The sequence below is a fragment of the Danio rerio genome, chromosome 1 (genome assembly GCF_052040795.2).
Source record: "Danio rerio strain M-AB ecotype USA chromosome 1, GRCz13ab, whole genome shotgun sequence".
NCBI classification, from domain to species: Eukaryota; Metazoa; Chordata; class Actinopteri; order Cypriniformes; family Danionidae; genus Danio; species Danio rerio.
The window spans coordinates 12264879-12292857 of NC_141021.1; the positions used below are offsets into that span (position 1 = coordinate 12264879).

The window sequence follows — 27979 nt, forward strand, 5'->3', positions numbered from 1 at the left end:
ATGATCAAAAAGCATACACAGTGGCCACTGAGGAATTTGCAAAAACAAAAAACTGCGACAGTACCTCCAGTTACATATTTTCACTGTCCTCAGACATGTAGACCTGGGTATGTAAACGCAATGAGCCAGGGTTGGAAAATTTTCTAGGTTAATTTGACTAAAATCTACCCTCTCATTCTAGTGTAAGAATGAAGAAAGAGCTCCTGACAAAAAAATACGATAAGCTGAATGGATTCAAAAATAGTACAACTCATTTGTTTAACTATAGGTGACCCGCGCAAACATGGAAACTTTACACAGAAACGTCAACTGACCCAACTGGGACTTAAATCATTGACCATCTTGCTGTGAGGTGATAGTGCTAACCATTGAGCCACCAAGCCGTCACCACCCTATTTCCAAAAAAAGTGGATTTTTCTATTAACATTACAAAATAAAAATAAAACGTACCTGCAGCTTTTCCTCCAAGGCTGCGGTGGCGCCATCCCCGCTATTCTCATCTACAACCACCACCATATGAGTCAGTGAATTCACTCGCACTTGTTCCAGCTCCAGATCTTCCTGTAAGAGCTTTTAAACACCAAACAATTATGTCCTAATTAGTTTGTTTACTCATTAATAAACAACCCAAAAAATGACAGAACTTACTTTCTGCTCTTCGATTTGCCGCTTTATGTCATCAAGTTCAGGCCCCAAAGCCTGCGCTCCCATCCTTTTAATACGAGTCTCCGTCGTGTCCAGCCAATCAGAGAGCTGCTTCAGCTGCTGGTGCTGAAGGTCCATCAAAACTTCATGAAGCCTGGGAATGTTTGAGCACAACATCAGGTATATGAGCGATCAATATTTGTGGGTAAACAGAGGCGCGTCATGCTAACGTGTGACCACCTGCTCTGTCGCTCCATACTGGCCACACGCAGATGTTCCCAGCGCGAGTTGAGCAGATTCATCTGTTCCCGCACCTCCCTCTCTTCATCATCAGTCAGCTGCCCTCCAGACAACAACACACTTCCCGCTTTCAGGACCCGGCCCACGCTGCCCTGGTGAGACGTCAGCTCCACCATGTAGCCCTGGACACAAATACACATACAGTTGAGGCCAAAATGATTAGCTATTATGTTTGTTTTCTTTTTCAAATATTTCCCAAATGATGATTAACAGAGCTGGGAAACTTTCACAGTCTTACCTATAATATTTTTTTTTTCTGGAGACTTGTTTGTTTTATTTCAGCAACAATAAAAGCAGTTAAAAAAAAAAAAAAAAAACAGTAAGGTCAATATTATTAGCCCTCTTTAGTTTTTTTTTTTTCCCCGATTGTCTGCAGAACAAACTATTGTTATACAATGATTTTCGTAATTAGCCTACTTTGCCAAGTAAAGCCTTTAAATTGCACGATTAGCTAAATACTAGTATCTGGTAAAATATTATGTACTGTTTCAATGGCAAAGATAAAAGAAATCAGTCATTAGAAATGAGTTTTTAAAAATACCATGCTTAGAAATGTGTTGATAAACAGAAATTTGGGGGGTGGGGGGAATATACAGGAGGGCTAATAATTCAGGAGGGCTAATAATTCTAGCCTCAACTTTACAGTCAACAAGAAAGTTTAGAAATTTAAATGTACACATTTGCAATCTCTAAGGCCAATTTTTATCTAAACATGTAACATTAGCAATACAAAAACAACTGCAGAAGATAAATATAAAGATTTTTTTGCTATGCTACATTTATGATTAAAAGGCCATGTTTATTCAGCAAGGATTAAATTAATCAAGCTACAGAAAAAGATATTTGTATTGTTATGAGCTTAAGGTTAACCTTTATTGTCCGTTCTGCTGGGCACAAAAAGGAAATTTGTCTTTAACTGGATTTAAGACAACAATTGCATACATTCAACAATCACACAATAACAACACTCTTTAAGACAACAACATAAGTTAAAGGTTTAAAAAACAAATTAGCCCCATACAAACTACTGCAGATCATTCTTGGCAACCACCCAATTCACTTCAAACAGTGATCAGATTTATAACAACAACTGCCATTGGGATAAATGACTTTTTATAAGTATTTCTTCATGCTTTAGGAATTCTAAACCTGCGTCCTGATGGTAACAATTCAAATGCTGAGTGAAGGGGGATGTGTGTTATCTTTAAAAATCGCTACTGCTGTTTTTGCATAAAGGAGTCAAATGGAATCCTCAGTGAAAGTTGTTTGTGACCAGTTATCTTATTTGCATCATTGATAATTTACGATATTTTTTTCTTCTGTTTAAGTGTTGTGTTACCAAACCATGAAACAATATTATATGTGAGAACACTCTCTATCAATGATCTATATGCCTTGTTTAAAGTATGTGTTTAAAGTATGTGTACTAACATAACACTAACTAACAATTTAAACAAAAAAAGATTTATAAGAAATGCTCTTCATTTGACATTTCTTTTCATCAAAAACACAAGTAAAAGTGGTAATAAAGGCACAAATCATCATATTGTTACTGAGTTCAGACTGATCTAGTGACAGAAGTCTGAAATAATGATGCTGAGAAATCAGCCTTCCTGTCACAAGAACATTCATTCATTCATTCATTTTCTTTTCGTCTTAGTCTCTTTATAAATCTGGGCTCACCACAGCGGAATGATCCGCCAACTTATCCAGCATATGTTTTACGCAGCGAATGCCCTTGCAGCTGCAACCCATCACTAGGAAACATCCACAAACACACATTCACAATCTTACACTACTGACAATTTAGCTTACCCAATTCACCTGTACCGCGTGTCTTGGGACTTGTGGGGGTAGCGCCCGGAGGAAACCACACTAACACAGGGAGAACATGAAAACTCCACACAGAAATGCCGACTGACCCAGTAGAGGCTCGAACCAGCGACCTTCTTGCTGTGAGGCGAACGTGCTACCCACTGCGCCACCATAATGCCCATAAATGTATTTACTGTACAGTAATTAACATTTCTTAAACCACCAAATATGTAAGGTTTGTGTCCCAGCTGCCAGTCATTTTTTGGTCTCTGTAATTAATAATCCACCAGTATGTGTAAGCTCTTTAGTCACAGCAGTAGTTGCAATGCTGTATAACAGCTGTTGTTATGCATGTTGAATATAAGGCAGGTTGTTTTCAGATGCCCAATTACAGTAATTTACTTTCAGTCCTCAATAGGAAAAACTGGCTAAATGTAACAAGTGTCTAATTTCTGACTTCTGAGAGAAGTTAAAAGTGCTGCCTCAAATTAAGATATAATATGTCTGCTTGTTTAAGTTTGTTATTTTCCACATTCCTAAAATAATTGTTTTCTCTTTATCATAACAGGTAGTGTAATTAATTTAAGCAGCGAGTGTGTGTGTGTGTGTATACACGGTGGGGTAAATGAGCATTGAACATGCCACTATTTCTCTCAGAAAACATAAAGATTTAAACACAAAGGTGCTGTTGACTTGAAATTTTCACCAGATGTTGGTAACAACCAAATAAATTCATATATGAAAAGTAAACAAAATAAGTTAGTTTAAAAATTATGTGAAATAAAATGAAAGGACATAGGAAATAAAGTATTGAACACATGAAGAAAGGCAGGTGTAGAAACGCAGTGAAAGCCCAGACAGCAGCTGAAATCTCTCAGTAGTTCTTCAGCAACCCTATGCCCTTCCTCATTTTAAATGAATAGCTGTTTCAGTCCAACATCTACGTTAGCAGGATGATGAAGTTAAAACTAGGGTGGATGTTCAGCAAGACTGTGATCCAAAACACAGCCAAGCAAAGGAACTCTCAAATGCTTTCAGAGAAAGAAAATCAAGCTGCAGAATGGCCTAGCCAATCACCTGACCTGAATCCAATTGATAATACAAAATGAAGATCAAATTTGATAGATGTGACCCACAGAACCATCACGATTTTTACCCTCTGTTGAAATCTTCATATGAGAGCATCCGTTAAGTATTAAATATGTTTCAGTGGTTCAGTACATTATCCTTGTATTTTTCCATTGTTACTGTATCACACAATAAAATAAATAAATAAATAAATTGATTTGTTTTGTTATATTTTTTTGTGTGTATTGTTTGGGTTTTAACCAAAATCTGGTTCAATTCCATGTCAACAGCTCCTTTACAATGACAAAAACGTGACAGATCCAATACTTATTTCCCCCACTGCATGTATAAGCACTAGTAGCAGAACATACTTTAAATGGCAATAAGCCACACTGACCATATGTCACATAATTCACACAGACCTACAAAAACTAAGTAGCGTGATGCCATTACAGCAGAACTAATGAAGAAAAATGTGCTTAAAGCAATAATATGCATTTAGATCTTCACATCGATCTCACCCATGAAAATCTCTCAGCACATCTGCTTTCATCCATGACACATTCTCTCATTATATTCCACTCATTATATCATGGCTTTCTCTCAGTCATTTAATATCCCCAGATAACTTTTCAATTCACACCCACACACGGCACAGTTTGATCCTTTGACTCCCAGACCAACCGTTTGGAAAAGATGGTGGAATATGAAACTAAGGGGAAACACTCATAATTACCATCTGCCACTATTAGAGAAATCAGATTTTTTTTGAAGATTGAAAACATGAAGGCGATTACAAACAACTGGGTTAATAATAAGCAGCGTTGGGGAAAGTTACTTTTGAAAGTAATGCATTAAAATATTGAGTTACTTTCCAAAAAATTAACTAGTCGCTTTACTTAGTAACTTTTTATGGTAATGCGTCAAGTTACTGTTGAGTTACATTTGCGTTACTTTTCTTACCTGGCGTTTTTTCTTTCTTTTTTAGCATTTACCTTTAAAAAAACACATAATAGTATATTTTAGGATAATGTTATCTGTTACCTTCCTGACCCCAGAGCTATACATGCCATATACGTGGATTATTGAAAGTTTAAAGCAATGTGTTTGCTACATTTGCACTATTTGTCTTAAGTAAAATCACTGTCCATTGAGACAATCCTGTTTTCCTTTTCTTTGATGCGTTCAAAAAAATAAACACATTTTCTTATTGACTGCATGATTCATTGTGACTACTTTGATTTCTATTCAGCAATTTATTTTTTAAAAGCTAATTATTTAAACTAAGAAGTAACTCACGTTACATTTTCAAAAAAGTAACTAAAATAGTATTACTTCTTTTTTTAAAAAGTAACATGCTACTTTACTCGTTAGAAAAGCAATATTATTGCGTAACTTGCGTTACTTGTAATGGGTTTCCCCCAACACTGATAATAACAGCCCATGGACAATATATCTTAGGCCTAAAACTTTCCGACAGTCTCCTTCACCCTTTGTGTTCAAAGTTATTTATAAGAAGTGAAACACCTCTCCAAGTTCAGAGCCATTTGCATACAGTGCTAAGGAAAGTTACTTTAGAAAGTAATGCATTACAATATTAAGTTACTCCCCAAAAAAGGAACTAGTTGCCTTAATTAGTTACTTTTTATGGTAAGTAATGTGTTAGGTAATAAAAAGTAACTCAAAAGTAATAAAAAAGTAACATGAGGCTTGATCTCTTTCAGAACTTTTTTTTTCTTTCTTTACTAGAGGAGCTCTGCAATTAACAATGCACCATATAACGTACACATTTTCCTTAAAAAAAAAAAAAAAATACATAAAAAAAATGTTTAGGATAATGTTATCTGAGAACTTCCTGAGCTGAGAGCTATACATGCCATATATTTGGATTATCGAATGTTTAAATCAATATGTTGCTACTTTTGTACTATTTGTCTTAAAATCACTGTCCATTAAGACGATCCCTTTTTCCTTTTTTTCAAAATAATGAACATGTTCTCAATGTCTGCCTGATTCATTACGACTATTTTATTTTTAATTCAGTAATTTCTTTTTTAAAAGCTAATTAAACTAAAAGTAACTTACGTTACATTTTCAAAATCTCAAATATTATTACTTATTTTTCAAACGTAACATTTTACTTAACTCGTTACTTAGAAAAGTAATATTATTGCGTAATTCACATTATTTGTACTGTGTCACCCCCAACACTGAAAATAACAGCCCATGGACAATATATCTTAGGCCTAAAACTTTCAGACAGTCTCCTTCACCCTTTGGGTTGAAAGTTATTTGAAAGAAATGAATCACCTGTCCAAACTCAGAGCCATTCGTATATGCCTCACAGAAGTGTAAAGCATCAGTCTTTTATTGACTGCATGTCAAACACTGAATAATCAGACCACAGAAGCATCAAGTGAAGAGCATTTCTGGGACAAAACAGACTAATTTAACTTTCACTCATTTATTCATTCATTCATTTTCCTCCAGCTTAGTTCCTTATTTATCAGGGGAATGAGCCGAAAACTATTCCAGCATCTGCTTTACACAGCAGATGCCCTTCCAGCTTGGTAACACCCATACACTTGCATTCACACACACACACTCATACACTACGGGCAATTTAGTTTATCCAATTCACCTATAGCGCATGTCTTTGGACTGTGGGGGAAACCAGAGCACCTGAAGGAAACCCACTAGAACACTGGGAGAACTCCACACAGAAATGCCAACTGACCCAGCCGGTAATCAAACCAGCAATTGTCTCGCTGCCTTCTTAACTTTATTGACAAAATAGCAGTTTTTAGAGCAAGCGCATAAAATGCATAAAAATAAAAGTGAAACACTGTAGTTTACCAGCCAAAACTGCACCAATCGATTAATAGCGATCTCGCTGATTGAGGGCGCTACATAAAACGCAGGTCATGCAGCCAGTTATTTAACCACAGCCTTTAGAATATGAATAGTTGAGGTCAGAATTATTAGCCCCCCAGAATTATTAGTCCCTGTTTATTTTTTCCCCAATTTCTGTTTAACGGAGAGAAGATTTTTTTTTCAACACATTTCTAAACATAATAGTTTTAATAACTCATATCTAATAACTGATTTATTTTATCTTTGCCATGATGACAGTACATAATATTTTACTGAATATTTTTCAAGACAGCTTAAATTGACATTTAAGGGCTTAACTAGGGTAATTAACTAGGCAGGTTAGGGTAATTAGGCAAGTTATTGTATAACGATGGTTTGTTCTGTAGACTATTAAAAAAAAATTAGCTTAAAGGGGCTAATCATTTTTACCCTTAAAAAGGCTTTTAAAATTTTTAACTGCTTTTATTCTAGCCAAAATAAAACAAATAAGACTTTCTCCAAAGAAAAAAAATATCAGACATACTGTGAAAATTTCCTTGCTCTGTTAAACATCATTTGGGAAATATTTTTTAAAAAATGTAATTAAAATGGGAGCTAATAATTTTGACTTCATCTGTATATTTATCGTTTTATTAATTTAATGTTAATAATTTTATCCCGACGTAAACGACAACAGATAAAAAACTCAATATTTAAATCATGTCTTTGCAAACAAATGTTTAAAAAACATTAATCTTTGGATATATACATGAACTTGAGCTAAATGAACTAAACATAAACTAAATTTTAATGTATGTATCACATTAATAGGCAGTAAATGTATATAGGGCCTACACATAAACTGAGATTTCCTACTTTTAACCATTTCCATGATTTGCTAACCGATTTTTTTCTTATTTTGATATAAATATAGATCTATTACATTTGTTTACATGTGCAGGGCTCTATATTGCATATTGCACATGATACTGTTATACACATCATATCATAACTGAATAAATATAATATAATATAATAGAATAAACCGTCAAAAACTATACCATGCTGTTAATGGCGATTTCTCTCAGAGATTACTAATTAACATGAAAGGCATGGGGGACTGGGTGCTTGGGCGGAGTATCATCATAACTCCTCGTGGGAGTTAAAGCAACTCCTTTATATGACTTCAACACTTGACATGATTCTACATTATGTGTGTTAAAATTACATTTTGAGAGTTGAAATCAACACAAAGGTTTAACATCGAAAATTTCAACTCTCCAGTTTTTGCAGTGTATTAATTTGTTGGAATTTTTTTTAATTGTGTTGAAGACTTAATTGCTTCTTTAAATGATCATACCGTTTAATGACTAGCTAATGACTGAACGTAAACAGACAGTAATTCTCCACATGCCCTTCTATCTTGGGCAAAGGTCATGTCATAAGACTCTTATGTAGGAAGCCAAAGAGGCCACATGTCAGCTAAAGCTCATGAAATCACAACAAATACGGCTAGCTTTAACCGCCTTCCCTGGAACATCTTCACCTCTAGAGGCCATTGCCAATGTCTGCTGATGCTAAAAAACATGGGACCTGACAAGACTGTCTTTGAGCATTTATAAACTTGTACTTGGGAGCAGCCTTCCAAATTCCTTCTGAAAAAGTAGTTTAATCTGTGCAGTAGTTCTTCTGGAAAAGTCTTATAAGCTCTGACAACATAATTGAGACGTGATGTGGATTCAAGTGATTTTTGGTGCCACTTTTGAACAAAAGTGCCAAGTTTCTTTGTTTTTTTGTGTTTTTTTTCTGTCTCATGCTGCTAGAGATAGAAAGCTTTTTAATGCTGTGACAAAACTGCTTCTTTAAATGTTAAAAAATTAAATTCATTATTCATTAGTCATTATTTAATCACCCTGCAGTTGTTTTAATGTCACATGCAGTGTAGTTACCCATGTTATCCAAAATATCTTTGGAAACTTAAGAAAGAAACCACAAGTGAATAAATGATGACAGAATTGTAATTTTGAGCGAAGCATCCCTTTAAAGGGCACATATTTTACCCCCTTTTCAAGATTTAAGATAAGTCTTTTGTGTCGCCAGAATGTGTCTGTAAAGTCTCAGCTCAAAATACCCATCAGATTATGTATTATACCTTTCAGAATATTGGAATTTTCTGCTTTGAACACATTGTAGCTTATTTGTGGCCTTTGCAATTATTCCTAGTTCTCCCCAACCACCATTCCCACACTGTAAAAAATGGCCGTGATTTCAACGGTAAAAAAACTGTAAAAATGCTACAGTACAAATCCGTAACCTGGTTAACGGTATGTTTCCTTAATATATACGGTGAATAACCGTAAATTGACTTTCCCAGAACTCCCTGCATGGCACATAACTTTTTAAGCATTTTGTTGACATTAATATGGATCTTTTTAGTTGTTTCAGTTATGTGCATTATAGATTTGTGTTATATCTAATGTTGATAAACAAGGTTTATTTCATGACTTTTATTTTATGCGTGTTACCATACTGGTGTTTAGTAGCTGTGTGAATGACACTGAGCACCTTCTATATGCTGATACTCTTTTCTGCTTGTGGGAAAAGTTAATTGTGATAAGCATTGGCTCATTATGTAACTTCCTCATCACCACCTGCATGTTGGTGTGCTAACGTGTCTAACTGTGTAACAAAAGGTGTGTAGATGTTGGTCATTTAAAATACAGACATATTACGTCTATAAATTAATAAAATACGGTAGTTTACCGTAAAAATGAAAAATCACTTTTACGGTTTGTACCGTGTTTTTAACGGTAAAGTACTGGCAACCACAGCTGCCGGTATTTTACCGTAAATTTTACGGATTTTTTTTTACAGTGCATGTAACTGTCCGAGTGTGTCTCAATCTCCACCTCAGCTGCATCAGATAAACAGCACATTGACAGACATGAAGGAAACAGATCTCAAGTAACGTTTGTGAGAAATACAACAGTAAGAACTTTCCCAATGATTATTATTTGATATATTTGTTGTTGAGTTGAATCACACACAATGTTGTTGCAAATTTCATGCGCACACACACACACACGCACACACTCACACAGCAGGCGTTTAAGTTTGCACAGTTTTTGCAAGGTAAATGTGACAGGATACACATTAATATACACTGCTTTATGGATATCGTTATGTTCATGTACAAAAAAAAACCTTATTTTAACAAGATTGAATTGTCTTCTTTTATAATTGTACTGACAATATGCCGCTGTAGTGAAGAATTACAGTGATTTTACTGTCTTTATTACAAGCATGGTCTGTTTTAAACTTGTAAAACTCATTCTTGATCACATCTGATGATGACTGATGATCACAGAGCGCAGAACAGATCTTTTAATCCCAGTTGCTTTGCGCACGTCCTGTCTTGTTGATATGATTATACATGTTACTACGAAGACGTGTTAATTCGTGGCTGTCAATCAATTCAGTGGGCGGGGAAACTGCACTCCTACTTCACGTTGCGGTGGGACTCAAAATGGGAAGGATTTAAATCCTATTTAAATGTCAGGAAATTTAAAAAAAGAGGTTTATTGTCTTTATATCACCCCAATATGACTATACCTACACAGTTCTGTCCAAACAGCTTACAAAAGATTATTTACATCATAGGTGCCCTTTAAGTCAGAAGATAGCCCTGAAATATTATATCCCATTTTGCAGTCAATGGCACAATAAAATAAAACACACAGTAAATATTTGCAATTAATTCAGGCAGATACTAATTTATTATCATTATTATGTTAGTGCAGGCAAAGCTTGATATCTTTAATTTACACTTTGAAATTTCAAGGCATCGGAATCCCACCAGTACAAAATTGAGTTGATGTTAATGTGCTCATATCTTTAAAATATTGACTCCTCTGAATATGATATCCATGAGCAGCATCAAAGACATTAAAGTTGCACGATTTCACAGATATCCAAGGAATATGAGTTGTAAGAAAAAAAATCCAGGCAGTGACTTCAATTCATAAATTAAAAAATGGTCTGGGTTTGAGATGACTAAATCAGTGTTTCCCAACCCTGTTCCTCGAGGCACACCAACAGTATATTTCAGTAGATAGCTTTTATAGTCTCTTTTTATGTTCTGATGAGTTGATTCAGATGTGTTTGAATAAAAAGTAGTCTAAAATGTGTAGTGTTGGTGTGCCTTTAGGAACAGGGTTGGGAAACACTGGCCTAAATGACACTGAACTGTCTTTTATTTCACTGAAAGATTGTGTTATGACGTTTTGATTCAAAATTACCAGTTTAAATGAAATGAAATGTTCTATTCGTTGTCCTAATATTGAGGAACTGAAAAGTCAAAAAGGCAAAACGAAACTTTTGCTCAAACAATGCAACACGAAGCAAGAAAAATATCACCTGTGAAATACCTCATGAGTGTGAAACTGCTCTTTGACTTCTTCTACAAAAGAAGAGATGGGTGGCTGTGCTTGCAGGCCGTCCTCCGCAGAGAGCAGCCAGGTCAAGACCTCCTCCAGGGCACTCTGGTAGCTTTCCAGCTCATTTAGCCCCTGCGGCAGGGGACTGGGGGACGGTCGCAGTTCATCGGCCTTGTCTGGAGACTGCAGGCAGATAGACGCCAGACAAATGGGTGAGACAACGGCATGGATTTGAAAACAATACAAAATATTGAGCTATTTGTTTTAAATCAAGACTTGCCTAAAGAGTGCAATGGGCTTGAAGGAATGGTTAGATATTCATGAGTAAAGCCCCCTAGAATACATGGCTGGTTGATTCATCCTTAAAGAAAACTTCTCTTTTTTTGAAAATGGGCTCGTTTTACATCTCCCCTACAGTTAAATAGTTTTTTTAATCCATTCAGCCGATCTCTGGTTTCACTTTTAGCTTAGCTTAGCATAAATCATTAAATCGGATTAGACCATTAGCATTTTGTTTCAAGAAAACATACAAAAAAAGCTTGATTATTCTGTAGTTATCTCGTGTAGTAAGACCAATGGAAAATTGCTATTTTCTAGGTGGATACTATGAGGAACTATACTCTCATTCTAGAGTAATAATCAAGGAACTTTGCTGCCATACCATGGCTGTAGCAGGCACAAAGATATTACACAGCACCAGAAAATAGTGTCCAGTTATGTAACTAGCCGACAGCGTTGCACATTATTACAAATCAAAACTCTTTTGGAGTGCGACATGGTGGGTGCAGTGGGTAGCTCTCTCGCCTCACAGCAAGAAGATCACTGATTCGAGCCTCTGCTGATTCAGTTGGCATTTCTGTGTGGAGTTTGCATGTTCTCTCCGCATTCGCATGGGTTTCCTCTGTGTGCTCTGGTTTCCCCCACAAGTCCAAAGACATGCGGTACTGGTGAATTGGATAAGCTAAATTGTCCGTAGTGTTTGTGTGTAAATAAGAATGTATGGGTGTTTCCCAGTGATGGGTTGCAGCTGGAAGGGCATCCGCTGCATAAAAAATATGCTGGATAAATTGGCAGTTCATTCTGCTGTGGCGACCCCAGATTAATAAAGGGACTAAGCCGAAAAGAATGAATGAATGAATGAACTCTTTTTGTATTATTTTTGAGTGAGATGCTAACGGTCTAATCCGATTCAATGATCTATGCTAAGCTAAGCTAAAAGGGCTTCCACCAGACCCACAGATCAGCTGAATGGATTCAAAAATGCTAAAACTCAACTGTTTAATTCTAGAGAACTTGTAAAATAGGCCAATTTCCAGAAAAAAAGTGCAGTGTTCCTTTAAAAGCTGAGTGATCTTTAAAGTCAGCCTTCTAATGTTCTCTTCCTGCTTTGGGAAATACCCTCTGCCCTTGTATGCGTTTGAGTGAAATGCACAAGCTGAGTGATAACATCAGGGTGGTTTCAGATTGAATTTGAAGATTGTGAGGGGCCTGACTTGTGATTTAGCACCAGGGCTATGGTGTAAACACTAAAGCAAGCATTACTATTGATCTTATTTTAAAAAGAACATTTAATGCATAGTTTATTGAACCATTTGTGCTATGAACAATTCTACCTCAATTCACAACGATTGTCAAGAAGAACTGTGCTATTACTTTCTAAATAACCTTTAACCTAGAGATTTCATTTGACACAGCTTGGGACATGGAAAATGAGACAGGAAAACAGAGACTTGAGTCATATCCTAGTGACCAAAATATCTTTGGGGATGACTAACAACCTAGCAACTACCCAGAACACTATAGTAATGTTCCAAATAAACACCCTGAAGACTCGTTAAACCATATAGTAGGGCACCAGCGATATTATAGTACTCTTTACAGTATATAATTTACAGCATTTTTAGGTATCGCTTTCTGTCACTGAGAGAACTCTATTACAGTGTGTATCTTTTAAAATGGGACATAGCCACTACATCCAAAAATAAGAAGAAGCAATGATAAGTAACAGAAGCATTACTTACATTTAAGCTATCTAACATCACCAAATGAAACGTTAAACCCACAAAGAGATATTTGACTGAGCAAGCTTTAGGAGTGTAGAGGGACTCACTCTACTGCAACTGATCAAGGGGCATAATTTAATGGGCAATATTGTTTGAAGACTTTTCCTTCATTTGTTCTTGAGAAACTTCTTAAGTACAATCTATGATGTTTTTACTTGTTCTTAGGCAGCATAACTGTTTGCACCTGCGTTCATAAGAATGGTGATATCCCAATGGCGTTTTCTTAACTAAAAGCATGTGCATTTTTCCCAAATTAGCAAAGAAACGCTGCTCAACTTCGCATAAAAGCAAAAGTGTCTGCCTGCACACTTGCACATGTGCACCAAGTATGATGCGATCCTGTAATAACATCTATATTGATCCTGGAACATCCTTTTTATTTGATTTCCCCACCCATAAACCCAACCATAACTGTAAATTACTCCCAAAATCAGAGAATAGATAACAATCATGTAGAAGTGCATAAACCTAACCGTAAGCCTAAACTTAACATAATCTGTAAACATATCCGAGAACTCTGATTGGCTGATTGTATGTTGTTCCAGGATCAACATAGATGATAATCAGGGCTTTACATTAAGTTTTTTGATCACCAGCCACAGTGGCTTGTAGTTTTCCAACGTTACTAGCCACTCTGCATTTTCACTAGCCAATTTTGTTGTTGGGAAAATATTTTCATGTCCATAAATATGACTTTGACATGCTAAAACTACTTGATTTAGATTTTGTGTTATGTCTACATGCCTTCTCATTCATTTCACGTTGTGTGTCGTGTATAAGCAAATGGGTCACGGTTTCATAGTGTTATACTGCATGACTTTTCAGAACTCAAAATTAAGGATTTACCTAATTTATCTCTGACCACACCAAACAAGAATTATTTCTTAGCCACAAATTTTAAATGTGTCAAACAAGCTAAATATAGTTGTATACTATACTTTTTATTTAACAAAACATTTATTTTAAAAAAAAAACCCAAAGAAAAACAATTAATTGTCATGTATCAAAAATATGCACAGTAATCTTTCCTCGCTAAAGGTCTCTCAGATCACCAGTTAACTACACATAAATGGAGAGTTAATCTCATATTAAAGCAATGTTGTTGTAAAAAATGATAATTAAACCATATAAACAAAAATAACCGTAAGCAAAAGAAAGCAGGTAAAAACATAATGTGTGATAATGGAAGGCCAATTAATAATCTGTTCAAAGCGAAAGCAACCGGTGCTGCTTACAAAAAGACATATTTGGAGCTCTTGAAAGCAGCAAGACTGTGTGTGCATTAGCATTACTTTTTTGCCTGACTATTTAAAAGATCCGATCACAGTTGCATTCCAGGCACGCGTGCTTTAAGGAAGGAAACAGGAGCGTGCACGCGCTTTAAACTGTCACGCGCATCACATCAGCTGATAGGGCGAGTGATCATCCTCTCATTCGGTATTCATCTGCTTTACTCTGCATGCGTGAATGCAATTTTTTGGTGCTGTTTCTCCATTCTAAGATCACATTTGCACGCATATAGGGTCATTCTTATAGTCGAACCCTGCTTTTAAGAAAACCACAATTTAAAAATAATTTTCAACCAGCCAAAGTGGCTAGTGGGAGTGACTGTCAAACCCGCCAAAGCTGAAATCTACCCGCATTTGGCAGGAACATGTCCTACTTGGTGAAATCAGGTTGGTGTTGCACATGAACTCTCAGACATGCACTCTCAGTGATGCAACTATGAGTGGTAGGGTTAGGGGCAAGGTACTATACAGTAGGTGCAGACGTTAAAAGCCAAGTGTCTGAGAGTGCATGTCTGAAAGTGCACATGTAGTCGGTCTCCTACCAGACCCTTATACATAAAAGGGCATTACATCTTAGGGTCATAAGCAAGGTATGTTGGGGTGTCAGCTAACTGTTTACAGCGGGGGTCTCAAACTGTCGGCTCAAGGGCCATTTACGGCCAGCCTTCCACCTTCTTCCGGCCCCCAACTGACAACAAAAATATAATGAGATTCGGCCCCCCAAAACATATATTTTTGAATCACTATCATTGTTGTGCAGTTGCTTCAAACATCATTTGTGAATTTATTGCTTTGCATTGTACATTTGGAAGATAAAAGGTTCCTTTAAATATTAAAATATATAAAATATATTTATAATAGGGATGTAACGGTATTGTAAATACCGTCATACCGCAATATTAATTTTTTTCGATATTACCGAAGTCGCATGACTCGGTAAAACTATAGGTCTTCTGAGAAAATTTGCTCAGGCGAATGAAGCGAACGGGAGGTAGCTTAAACTACATTTCCCATCAGCCCAGGCGTGGCCATAATCCTTTGCTGTCTGTTGTCGATACAGATCCAGTAATGCGGAAATGGAGTGTGCTGCTAGTAGCGGAGATGAAAAAAAGATGGAAATGATCGAACCTAAAGCGGGTGTTGTCGCCGCGCGCGTACTGAATAGCAGTGTTGTCGCGCGCGTTCTGATCAGCTGTGTTGTTGCGCGCGTATTGTAAAGCGCCGAGGGGGGGGGTTGAGCGCGCATACTCAAGAGCAGTGTTGTCTACTGAAGGGCTGGACGGAGGTTGTGTCGCGTCGCGGGGGCACTTTTGATCGTTTTGGAAGGGCACTTTCTATCCAAGACTAAAAAGGGCATGTGCACTGCACAGGTTGAGCCCTATGTGTGCACGTGCCTGCAAGTTGGGGAATACGACTAATAGCAGTCATGGGGACTGCAGAAACACAGCACACTGTTCAGATTGATGCAGACATTGACTTGTACCGCAAAGAGACCTCTATCTCACTCATGGTTTGTCTTCTCAAGTGGGGGAAAGACAATGCACAACGTTACCCACTGCTGTCAACATGGGCCAAGTCATATCTCTGTCCCAGAATCCTCAGTCCCAAATGAGAGGGTTTTTTTCTGTTGCAGGGGACATTGTAAATGCCCAGAGATACCAGCTTTTACCAGATTATAGTTATATGATAATTTTCCTTTAAACCCATCTCTATCTAAGTAAGTGAGTGAGTGATTAAATGTTGAATGTGATGAGTTTTCAACAATACTAAATTGAAACTTTATTTTTTTTTACATGGTTTAATAATTTTTTGTTATTAAAATTGAAGTTCCTGTTTCAAAGCTTACAGATAGATGGCTAATTTGTATGTCATTGACACTTTTGGCACTTTTTTGGAGTATTTTCAAAAGTTTTGTTTTTCCTGTAAATGATTCAATAAATCCCGTACCGTGACATTCATACCGAGGTATTACCGTACCGTGAAATTCTGATACCGTTACATCCCTAATTTATAATATATATATTTAGAAAAGTATAAGTAAACAAATAGACCGAATGACATACTCAAATATCTGCAGATTTCTGCACACGTACATTGCATGCGGGGCCTATAAATTTGCATTTTACTGTATGTATATATCTATGTCTTCCAGACTCAACAACAAGTCTCTGGAAAATCCCTCCCTCATGTCCCTTCCTCTGCAAACCTATGGCACTTTTTGTCAATTTTATAGTCTGCCAAGGCAGTAAAAGTGTGGCACTGCTGATATCTATTAGAGGCTGTGTTATAGACACAGCTGCACTGCTTGGCAACATGGTGGAGCAGTCAACAGAAACAAACCTGTGCGATGAGGAACTTCCTCTGCTGTTCAGGTGTCTTGACGTAGGCGGCTTGAGTGAAGGCATAGCTTTTAAATCTCGGCTTATAGGAGGGCGACGGGCTGCGAACGCGACTCTGGGCCACGCTGACTGTGATCTAAAACAGATGCAAAAGACAAACGCTGAAGAAAAGAGAAACAAAAGAGATGGATGAAGTGAAATATTGAGGAGAGCTGAGCGATGGAGCGATGAGCTGGAGATGGCAGTGAGAAGGGCGATGAGGACGTTGGAATGCAGGGAGGCAAAATTAGATCACAAATTACAAAACGTAATTCAATGTCGGCCGGCAAAGTGTGTTGACAAGCTAGAGGTGCATCCTGAGAACGTCAGAAAGCCTTTTGGAAACCGGAGAAGCTTTCATAGTAGATGTATGTGGCGCCAGAGATAATGGCTCCAATGCATTATGATTGCTACACACACACACACACACACACACACCGTGTTTATCTATGAGTGTGTGTTTGTCTGACCTGCTGAGAGTACCGCTGTTGGGTTTGATAGAGGACGTGCTCCTCCTTGGTCACTGCGGCTCGAGGGAGGGTCTCCACCTCTTGAATGGCCTCCAAACTCACGCCATGGGGCAGCACTTTGAAGAGGGAGGTAACGTACATGATGATGGATTTCTTATCTGGATGGACTGTAGCAACATCTGCCAAAAGGAAAGAAGAAATGACTTAATTGCATGGCAAACACGGGAGAGATTATTAGGGTCTTTTTGAAATTAGATTCAAGTGAGAAGCAGAGGACAACCAATTGCTTTCCATCTGAAAGAATCTGTGTAAATAAAGTGTATGGATACTGCTGTTCAAATCTGTATATTATTATTTTTTTAATATGTAAATGTTTATATACACACACGGTAAAGTAGTGAATTATTTAAATATTACTTTTTTTGTTATTTATTGCAAATTATTATAAACAAATATTAATGCAAGAATATTATGAAAATGACAACATTTCTAAATTAATTAAAGGATTAGATGAAGAATAAATAAAAATAGCTGTTTACTCAAACAAATAGCTTTCAAGTGGTTCCTTATTATTCCAATAGCAGTGTATGTACACTTTTTAAGCTATAATTGTATATATTTATCTAAATTTAAAATCCATATATTCTAAATCTATATATTTTATGATATACTTTTTTGTCATTTAAACGTCGCTCCCAGCAGGCACAGGACATCAACATGATGTCGTGGAGGCGTTGCATTATGTTCGGAAATGAAAATCAGGTTGATGTCTGAACCCAATGTCCAACTTAAAATCAACCAAATAGCAACCACTATGATGTCTATCAGACGTTGAATTTTGCTTGCCATATCTGACGAATAAACGTTGCCTCTAGACGCTTGCTAGACATTGAATTTTGTTCACCCCACATCATGTTCTAAGTCTGACCTAATATTAATGTCTTATGATGTTGTGCGCCGGCTGCATTCCTTTAGATTTACTGCTCAAGAAGCATTTTAATATTTACAATAACAGTGTTGGGTAAAAAAAAAGTAATATATGACAACCTTAAGCCTATCATAATCTTAAAAAGTAGCAAAAATAACATACTGTAACATACAGTATACATGAGTTGTGCAATTTTGTCTTGTTCATATATATATATATATATATATATATATATATATATATATATATATATATATATATATATATATATATATATATATATAATAAAGATATATATATATATATATATATATATATATATATATATATAAAGTATATATATATATATATATATATATATATATATATATATATATATATATATATATATATATATATATATATATATATATATATATATAAAGTATATATAAAGTATATAAATATATATATATATATATATAAATATATATATATATATATATATATATATATATATATATATATATATATATATATATATATATATATATATATATATATATATATATATATAAAAGATTAGGATAGGCTAGATTGTAAGATTGTAATATACTACTTTTTTTTACTCAACACCTGTTAATAGTGTTTAAAACAGTTTTGCAGTCTAATAATTGTAATAAACATCGATCATATTTAAAAGTGTTCCATCTTTTTCAAAACTTAAAAACTACTGTATATTAGTTAACACAAACTAACTATATTAAAAGGCACCTACTTTACCCCTTTTACAAGATGTAAGATAACCCTCTGGTATCTCCAGAATGTGTCTGTAAGGTTTCTGCTGAAAATACTCATCACATTATTTATTATAGCCTCCAGAATCTGCCCATTTTGGTGTCTGAGTACAGTGTAGCTGTTTTTGTAGCCTGTGGCTTTAAATGCAAATGAGTTGCTTCTTCAAGCCCACCGCTCCCATGTGGGTCTGTATCTCCTGTGTTACAGCAGATAAACAGCAGTCAGTGATAGAGACAGACTCGGAATAAGCTGAATACAGCTCATTAGTCATAAGTAACAATTAAGTTTATTCTGTGTATTTGTGGGGGAGTTTATTCAAGCCTTTCTGAAATGATGAGTCACACACAAATGCTGTTTGCAGTACACACACACACACATATGTGCGTTGACACCATGCAGCCGTGGTGATTATAGGGGTTAAAAATTACAGCAAAAAAAAAAAAAAAGAAAAAGAGACCATGACATCCACCATGACAGTGAATAGATTATACCAATGGTTTTTAAATGTTTTTCATCAAATACCACCTGAGAAAAAAATTGTCTCTCCAAGTACCACCATAATTATGTGGCAGATTAATTCCTATTACAGCCACTTTAACCATTATAAATAGTTTGACCATTAGCACTGTACTGTGCTTACAGGTGAAAAATAAATATGTTTAAAATGTGCTTTTAAAAATTCAATAAAAATAGTAGGCTACTGTTCTTAAAGTAAAAAGAAAACTGCTGTACCTACAGTAAATGTGAAGTACTGGCAAAATTGGACCTCATAAATACAGGCTATCCCATGACATTTGATTCACATCCAGATAAATAAGCCTAAATCTAAGGTAACAAATGAATCAAAAGCCACGCTGCTTTACAAAACAAATAACTCTATATATTAAAAACACGCATAATTTTACACAACTATGAACACATATTTTTTAAAACACATTTGTAATAATTTTTGTACCAATGATATGATAAACTAATGATAAAGCATACAGTAATGGAAATTCCAACACAACAGCACTGGTCTGCAAAAGCGCGTATCTGCTCCGCATGCGCTGCAGCCGCGCACCTCTTTCTGTGCCAAAGCGGGTTGATTTTTAGCATCTTATAACGCAATGAAGTAAAGTAAACATTCTAAGCACACCGATGTGATCGTATGCTTCAGGGAACAGCCGGTGCTGATCACATAAGTGTAATCGTTCGAGTCAAAGAGTTAAAAGTATTTTTTTTTTCTTTTATTATTCAGTATTCCTCCGCGTACCACTAAAAGGAGGCCTGCGTACCACTAGTGGTAAATGTACCACAGTTTGAGAACCACTGTACTATAGAAATACGTAGTTCTGTACAAAAAGCTTACAAAAGTAGATTTTTATCATAGGTGCCCTTTAATATTAACTACAACAAAGCTGCACTTGTTTCCCTCTATGATAAAAAAACACTTATAATTGTTTGTTAACTAAAATAAACAAAGATTGTTTAAAGTTTCTGAAAGAAAGTAGCAAAAAGTCAAACCTGACTCCAAACTTTTGAAAACTAGTGTAAAGCTTTAGTTAATTATCCAGTATATATATATGCTCTCTATGGACTCCTCTTCAGGAAAGAAGCATCATACGTATATTACATCTCTATCACAATTTACGCCTTCCCTTCAGATAAGTCCACAGAGACCAAGTCATAAGTGGTACAAGCTCAACTACGAGCTAAACCCCCATGGCATAAATTATGTGATGAAATTCGGCTTTTAGATGTTGATGTAACAAGACATTTCCTCTCGTCCAAAAAAAAGCCCTGTCTGTATCGCTCAGAACAGCTTCAAAGGCTAATGGTGAAGGAGAAGAAGGAAAAAAAAGGAGGAGGTCAAACCCTCGGGGTCCAGCAGCCGGTCGATTCCTAAACTCTTCTCCGCAACACCGAAGGCATGATCCAGTCTCTCAATGGCATTATCCTGTTGCTCCACTACACTCCAGCTGAACAGCTCCGGCCTGCCAAAGAACCAGAAAAAGACATAATTACTATAGGATAGTTAATAACTTAAATTATTTTCAGAGCTTGAAATAGCTAAAAGCAGATCGAAACACAGCTGGCTCATTACCCAAATGAACAACAGGGAAAAATGGAAAAACAATAACTCATACACTCGGCTTCAAATACTGCTTTAGGCCAGTGATCACCCATGCAGTTTATGACCAATGAATAAAAACATTCATTTGGAGTTTCATCAGTGGCGAAAGAACAGATTTTCAATGAAAGCGAAAGCACCTGTGGCTGTGGATGAGAGCGTTGAAAGCGAAACCGTCGGCCCAGCTGCTGGAGAAGTTGACCACGTTGACGTCTTGGTAGTTTTTGAGGGACTGCCTGACCCAGCTTAACAGGATCTTTTCGCTGTTGGTCTGCTGTAAGTCCGCCATGACATCTTTCATCACATCCTTAACCTGTGGCCAAGGAGAGGATGCACATACAGTTGAAATCCAAATGATTAGCCTTCGTGTGAAGTTTTTATTCTTTTTAAAATATTTCCCAAATGATGTTTAACAGAGCAAGGAAATTCTCACAGTAATTCCTACAATATTTTTTCTTCTAGAGTAAGTGCTTGTTGTTTTATTTCGGCTAGAATAAAAGCAGTTTTTCATTTTTTAAAATCATTTTAAGGTCAATATTATTAGCCCCCTTAAAGAATATTTGTTTTAGATTGTCTACAGAACATACAATAACTTGCATAATTACCCTAACTTGCATAATTAACCTAGTTAAGCCTTTAACTTCAACTGTATATGCATGTTTATCAGAAAGGTGAAAAGTACAACATGACCTGATATTGATGAACAGGATAAGTTTCAAGAATCAAGAGATGTATCCTTATGTGAATAGTAATGACAGCATGGTTTTGACCTACAGTACTGTTACTTTGCAAGTCTTCTATAAAACAAATAAACATTCACGTATATAAAGTGCTAGACATAATTGAGTACACCCAATTTTGAAAATGAATATTTTTATCCATTTCTCAGTGAATATGTGTAATAAATATTGGTGCATTTATACAAAACAGATTTATTTAACAGATATATTCATTAAAATAATATTTTAGTCAAAGAACATCTTTAGAAATGGACAGATGATAACATTTAATTCATGCAAAATATTGCAAAAAAATTTAATTACAAACTACATTTCAACATTTATTTGTTTCTCTTGATTTTTCCTCTTTTTGAAAATTGTATAAAATATGTTTCCCTAACATACATTTGGGCTACTAATCTTTTATTGTATTTTACTTTGGTAGATAACCTCCAGATTTGGCTTCAGTACTGATTAATCTAATGTATATGCACAGATATAATGTTGTAAAGTATCCTAAAGAAAATATAAATTTAGATGAGAGATTTATAGGGGGGTGTACTTGTATATGCTGAGCACTGTATTGCAACATATATAACAGAAAATGCACAAATACAGATGTAAACACCAGTTAGGGCCCAAGTTTTTACAATTGTTTTTGCAAAACCTCGTTAGAATACCATTACCCTAGTTAATTTTTGTTTAGTGCAATATTTTGATCATTGTGATTATTCAAATATTATAATTTTATTAGGCTTTTTTTTATTATTTATTTTATTTGACTATTTACTGCTTCTTCATTTTACTTTGAGCTGGGGTTATTGTTGTAATGATGACTGAAACTGTGATATTAAGGGATTTTCTGGTTGCATTCTGTGGTTATTATTCTATTGTTTTGTTCTGTTAAGATAAAGTAACAAATAATATAATGGAGAAAATGCAATTCATTACCATTCATGCATTTAATGATTTTCCTTTGGCTTAGTCTCTTTTTTTTAATCAGGTGTCACCACAGCGAAATGAACTGGCAACTATTCCAACTTATCCAGCATATGCTTTTTACGCAGCGGATGCTCTTCCAGCAACAACCTAGCCATGGGAAACACCCATACACGCTCACATTCGAACACAACTGCCAATTTAGTTTACTTAATTCACCTATTCGAACCAGCAACCGTCTTGCTGTGAGGCGACAGTGCTAACCACTGAGCCACCGTGCCACTTGTTACCATTCATAACTTTTGATTAAAAAGTATAGTATATACACTGGATAGAATTAGATAAATATATCTATAGTATGTTTTGGGTCTGTATATCTTACATTGTATAAGGTATATTTTATATATCTTATACTCACCAAAGTTGAATTTACATGTTTAATAATACAACAAACATAGAAATCCCATCAAATAACATTACAATTTAAAATAACTGTCTTATATTTGGGGAATTTGAAAATGTAAATTGTTTATGTGAAAGAGCAAAGCTGAATTGACTCCAATCACATGATCCTTCAGAAATCATTCTGACATGATAACTTGATGCTCAGAAAAGGATTGTTCTGGCTTGTTTAATGAACAGAGCATTCAAATAAGCAACATTTATTTGAAATATTATAATGTTGTCATTTTTATGTGTATTATGCATGTTTTTAGTGACCACAATCTTTTAAACAGCGTTCTATATCAGTGTTTCACAACCACATTCCTAGAGGACCACCAACACTGCATGTTTTGGATGGCCCCTTTGTCTGTCACACCCATTACAGGTCTTTCAGTCTCTGCTAATGAGCTGACGTTCTGAATCAGGTCTGTTTGGTTAAAGAGACATGGAAAATGTGCAAAGCTGGTGGTCCTCCAGGAACGTGGTTGAGAAACACTGTTCCATATAGAAGATTTCATGGTATTACCTTGCTTTTGAACACCCACCTTTATAGCACAATGGTAATTTTTGAAATACTCAGAAGTATGACGTAAATTTCATGATAGTTAATGAATAAACCTTATAAGCCTATTCATTTTCTCCATAAGGAAGAAAAAAAGCCTGTAATAACAACAACCGATAAACCTTTAAAGACTTGTGAAAATCGAGGTTGTTAATTGATTTTATGTTCTGTTTATATTTATGTTGTAGCAGTTTTACATTTCTCCATTTTTTTTTATTGATTATTCAGTTTACAATGCTTTATTGCACCGTAGTTCTGTCCTTCATTAAATTCATTCTTAATCTTTTTGTTGGATTTTCATATATTTCAAATCAAAGATGGCCATAATGTGATTCACCTCAAATGACATATAAAAAAATATATAGGAAAAAGATTAATGAGAAAAATACTTCCGGAACAAGCACTAATGCACTCTTCGTGGTGATCCGACAGCATCACAATATATGTAAATTAGTCAGTTATGTGATGCTGAATTTTTAATATATAGAGTTTTTGGAATCATACTGAAATGCTACAGAGACTTAAAAGCCCCTACTGCTATAACCATCGCTAACATAAGATGAAAAAAGAGGACATCAATAACTCTGTACATAAACCACAGTAGGGCCATCTTATCAGATGCGGAGAAAGAAACACAGAGGAAACGAGTTCCTGTACAGATAAGCACATGACAGTCCACCGCAAATGTGCTACATATAAAATCTTTGATAGATCAACACAGTGGATCATAAAGGTCCTTTAGTGTGTTGCTGCCCTTGAAAGCGAACCACAAAGATTGTGGGTGTGATTTCACTGTATTGAACTCTCATACCTGCCAGTGGAGAATGATGCTCCAGATGAGCCCCAGGGTCAGTTTATGATTCCCATCTACAATGTCAGCTCCTCCAATGTTCACCAGATCAACCTGCAAATGCAGTTGACGTCAATGTAAGAGCCTTGATTTTGCATAATAGGAAAGTGATTCTGATTTGGTGTTAACTTTATACATTTAAAAGGGGACGTGACATGTGAAATTTAAGTTGCTTTGATCTTATGACCTATAAGAGGTCTTTGTTCTATTAAATCACTGTACAAGTTTCAACTCTTAAATCATTCTCCTAGTTATAAAATAAAAGCCTTTATCTGATTAGGCTGTAAAAAATAGCTGGATTGTCATTGAGGTGGCTTGTGATGTCATAGGGAGACAGGCAGCACAGGTTCCACCCATTAATAGTCTGCTGACATGCAAAATAAACTGAAAAAAACTTTCACTTTGACAAGTCTGCTTTAAACAGCTCATTTGTGTCTCTGTACAGACTTGAAGAGGACTAAAGTATCAAGAACAAGTGGATGGTTTATTTTTTAATCGTGTCATGAACCATATTAGAGCATTACATATTTACAGACTGTTTTAAAAGCAAAACATAGCTTAACAGAGTGATCACAAAGATACATTTATTTGAAAGATTAAGTAGTCAGATGAATTCATCCTCACAGTGTCTTATTTAAATATGTTAGCTAATAATGTCATAATGCTTCGATTTTAAATTGATAATATTGTCAAAAACGTAAACAAAACCGTTTAAAGGTGCCATGGAGTAATGGACCACAACCCCCGTTACCGGTCTGCAGATCAATTGGAACCGGGTCTCACAAGAAATCATTAATGATTTCTGTTTTATTTATTATCTGAATCTGAAGGATCTTTTATAAAACAACTGTATTCTCTTGATTACTTCTTGGTCATTCAAGCAGCAAAATTTAACCCACAAGCTAGCAAAATGAGTAAGAAACAGTAATCTTTGGAAAGTTACTTTGCGACAAAGAAAAGGTTCAATGAAGGACCTACAAACTGCAAAGAAATGGATTTGCAAACTGTTTGTCAACAAATCAGCTGAATCCATCATGTCTGTACAAGAAAAAGATCAACTGCTGGAGATTGCAAATGATGGTTGTTCACATATCATGTCTTTTCCGCATGCAAGTTTGTTATTTCCAATGGAGATGCATGCATATTGAAAAGGGAAGCACTGCACATCTATATTTTTCAAAATGCCGCAAGCACACCACGAGTCACGAGGCAAGAACTGACCTATCAGCTTCACACTTTGTATTGAATACGCACATTTTGGTAGACTAATTATCTCAGACACAGAACACTCAAACACTGCAGTGCTTTTTAATCTTCTCCATAAATAATTTTTGTATTAAAGTTGCAACAATGTTTTGTCAGCTTGTCATCCTCGGTTGATGGTCACCTAGCACCCTGCCGCCCGGGCTGTGGTAAAATTGTCAAGGTTTGACCAGTCTGTGGTGATAAAAACGTTGAAGACCACTACCGTAGAGTGCATTAATTCAATATGTTAAATTGTTTCCTGTTATTATCTACATCAGTGGTGCTTAACCCTGTTCCTGGAGATTGACCTTCCTGCAAAGTTCAGCTCCAACCCTGATCAAACACACCTGAACCAACTAATTAGGACCTGGGGTCCGTTCTTCGTACGTGAATTACTCAGCTGGATTTGGATATTGACGATTTGACACAATCCAGGATCGTTTCGTTCTTTAAAGCTGATCCGAGAGTTGTTGTCATAGCAACAGTTCTGCTAAGTCAAACCTGATCGGGAGCAGGTTCAATTCATATAAACAGGATTAGATCGGCTTAGTTCAAGCAAAGATAATAAAGAAAGTATGTTCCGAATTCTGATATTTACTTACAGTAGTAGTTATATACACTTTGGAAAATGGTACATATTTTTTAACTATATATATATATATATATATATAAAGTTATACATATTAATAAAACGTATGCAATCTGCACAATTGAAATGAAAGTACGATTGCCACCTGGTGGTGCAAAGAGAAAACTTATTGATATTAACTTTTTTGATCGCTTTAGTACAAATTGTGTATAATAGAAATGCACAATATGTGACTTTTTTTAAAGCAATAATACATTTCAGCAGTCATAAACATGTTTTGATAGTTAATATGCTGGTGATTTGATGCTTCACAAAAGTTGCAGACGCCTTTACCAATATGAAAACGCTTTTGTAAACAACCAGTTATTCTTTACACCGATTAAAAAACGGCTACTATAATAAAGAAAATATTTTCTAAATGTGGAACTAAATACATTGATTTGCATTGAAATACATGATGAATACACTTGACACATGAAAGTGTAAAGCCTGCAGCTCACAACAAATGTGGAAGGTTATTGCATGTCAAGCCGTTTACTGCTAATTTGATGTAATTTTGCTCACATGGATAATTGAATATTAATCAGATGATGTCATTACGCTGCTGTGCCGTCAGCCAATCGTTGCATTGCTGATCATGATTTCGAGGATCGATAGATCTGTCCTTCACAACACACACAGCGATCTCAGATCAGTTTATCCAGACATTCTAATCTGATTCGCGAACTCGTGTGAAGAACCAAATTAGCGAGAGATCAGTTATCAAGATTAAAAGATCCGGGATCTGCCAAATAATCTTAGATCATTTAGGCGAGGTACAAAGAACGGACCCCTGAACAGCACTTGATAATTACAGGCAGGTGTGTTTGATATGGGTTGCAACTGAAATCTGCAAGAAGGTCAATCTCCTGGAACAGGGTTGGTCATGCCTGATCTACATAGTAGGTATGTGGCTTAGGTAAGTAAAAAACAGTATATGCTTTTTATAACCACATGAACTACCCCTAGAATGAAAAGTTTGGTTTTGACCATATTTGTAATGATCATAAATATTTATGAGGTCTACTCTGATACTCCACATCTAGTTTATCTGCGCTAATGCTCTAAGCTTTGCATTAACACATGAGATGTATCAAGTGTACTGGCATCCATTCACTTAAGAGAAATCACAGTATAAGAGCGGTGTGAAATGACAAAATGCATAAAACACTTATACTCCACAGTTTACATGTGTTTGCACAGCATATTTTATAGTAAAGTAACACAAGTTACATTTAAACAGACCATATACGATTTCAGGGTGGCACTTATAAATGTATAATCTGTATATCCTGCATTTTGCTTTCTGACGTGCTGTGAACACTCTGTGGTCATGCATGGCTGCCTGCTTCACAAAAGCTGCTTCTTTTTAGTCTCCCTGCCTCTCCTATTTTCAAAATAAGAGTCCCACATAGAAAAAAAAATTGGGGAAATATCATTGCTGCAATCTCACAAGG

At 35.7% G+C, this 27979-nt stretch overlaps 1 protein-coding gene across 28 annotated transcripts in view; it reads right to left on the reverse strand.

The window, feature by feature from the left end:
• The window catches only part of dmd (dystrophin), a 249405-nt gene that overhangs the window by 176534 nt on the left and 44892 nt on the right, over positions 1 to 27979 (reverse strand). For all 28 annotated transcript variants that reach the window (XR_015475971.1, XR_015475970.1, XR_015475969.1 and 25 more), the window contains exons 5-13: positions 24611 to 24703; positions 21276 to 21448; positions 20880 to 20998; positions 17318 to 17496; positions 16810 to 16944; positions 11109 to 11300; positions 886 to 1067; positions 649 to 799; positions 451 to 570 (exon numbers count right to left, since the gene is read on the reverse strand). Coding sequence is in view for 24 of the 28 variants with exons in the window: in XM_087236510.1 (XP_087092636.1) it covers positions 451 to 570; positions 649 to 799; positions 886 to 1067; positions 11109 to 11300; positions 16810 to 16944; positions 17318 to 17496; positions 20880 to 20998; positions 21276 to 21448; positions 24611 to 24703 (1344 nt within the window). In the remaining 4 variants the exon portion in view is untranslated. The remainder of the gene's footprint in view (positions 1 to 450; positions 571 to 648; positions 800 to 885; positions 1068 to 11108; positions 11301 to 16809; positions 16945 to 17317; positions 17497 to 20879; positions 20999 to 21275; positions 21449 to 24610; positions 24704 to 27979) is intronic.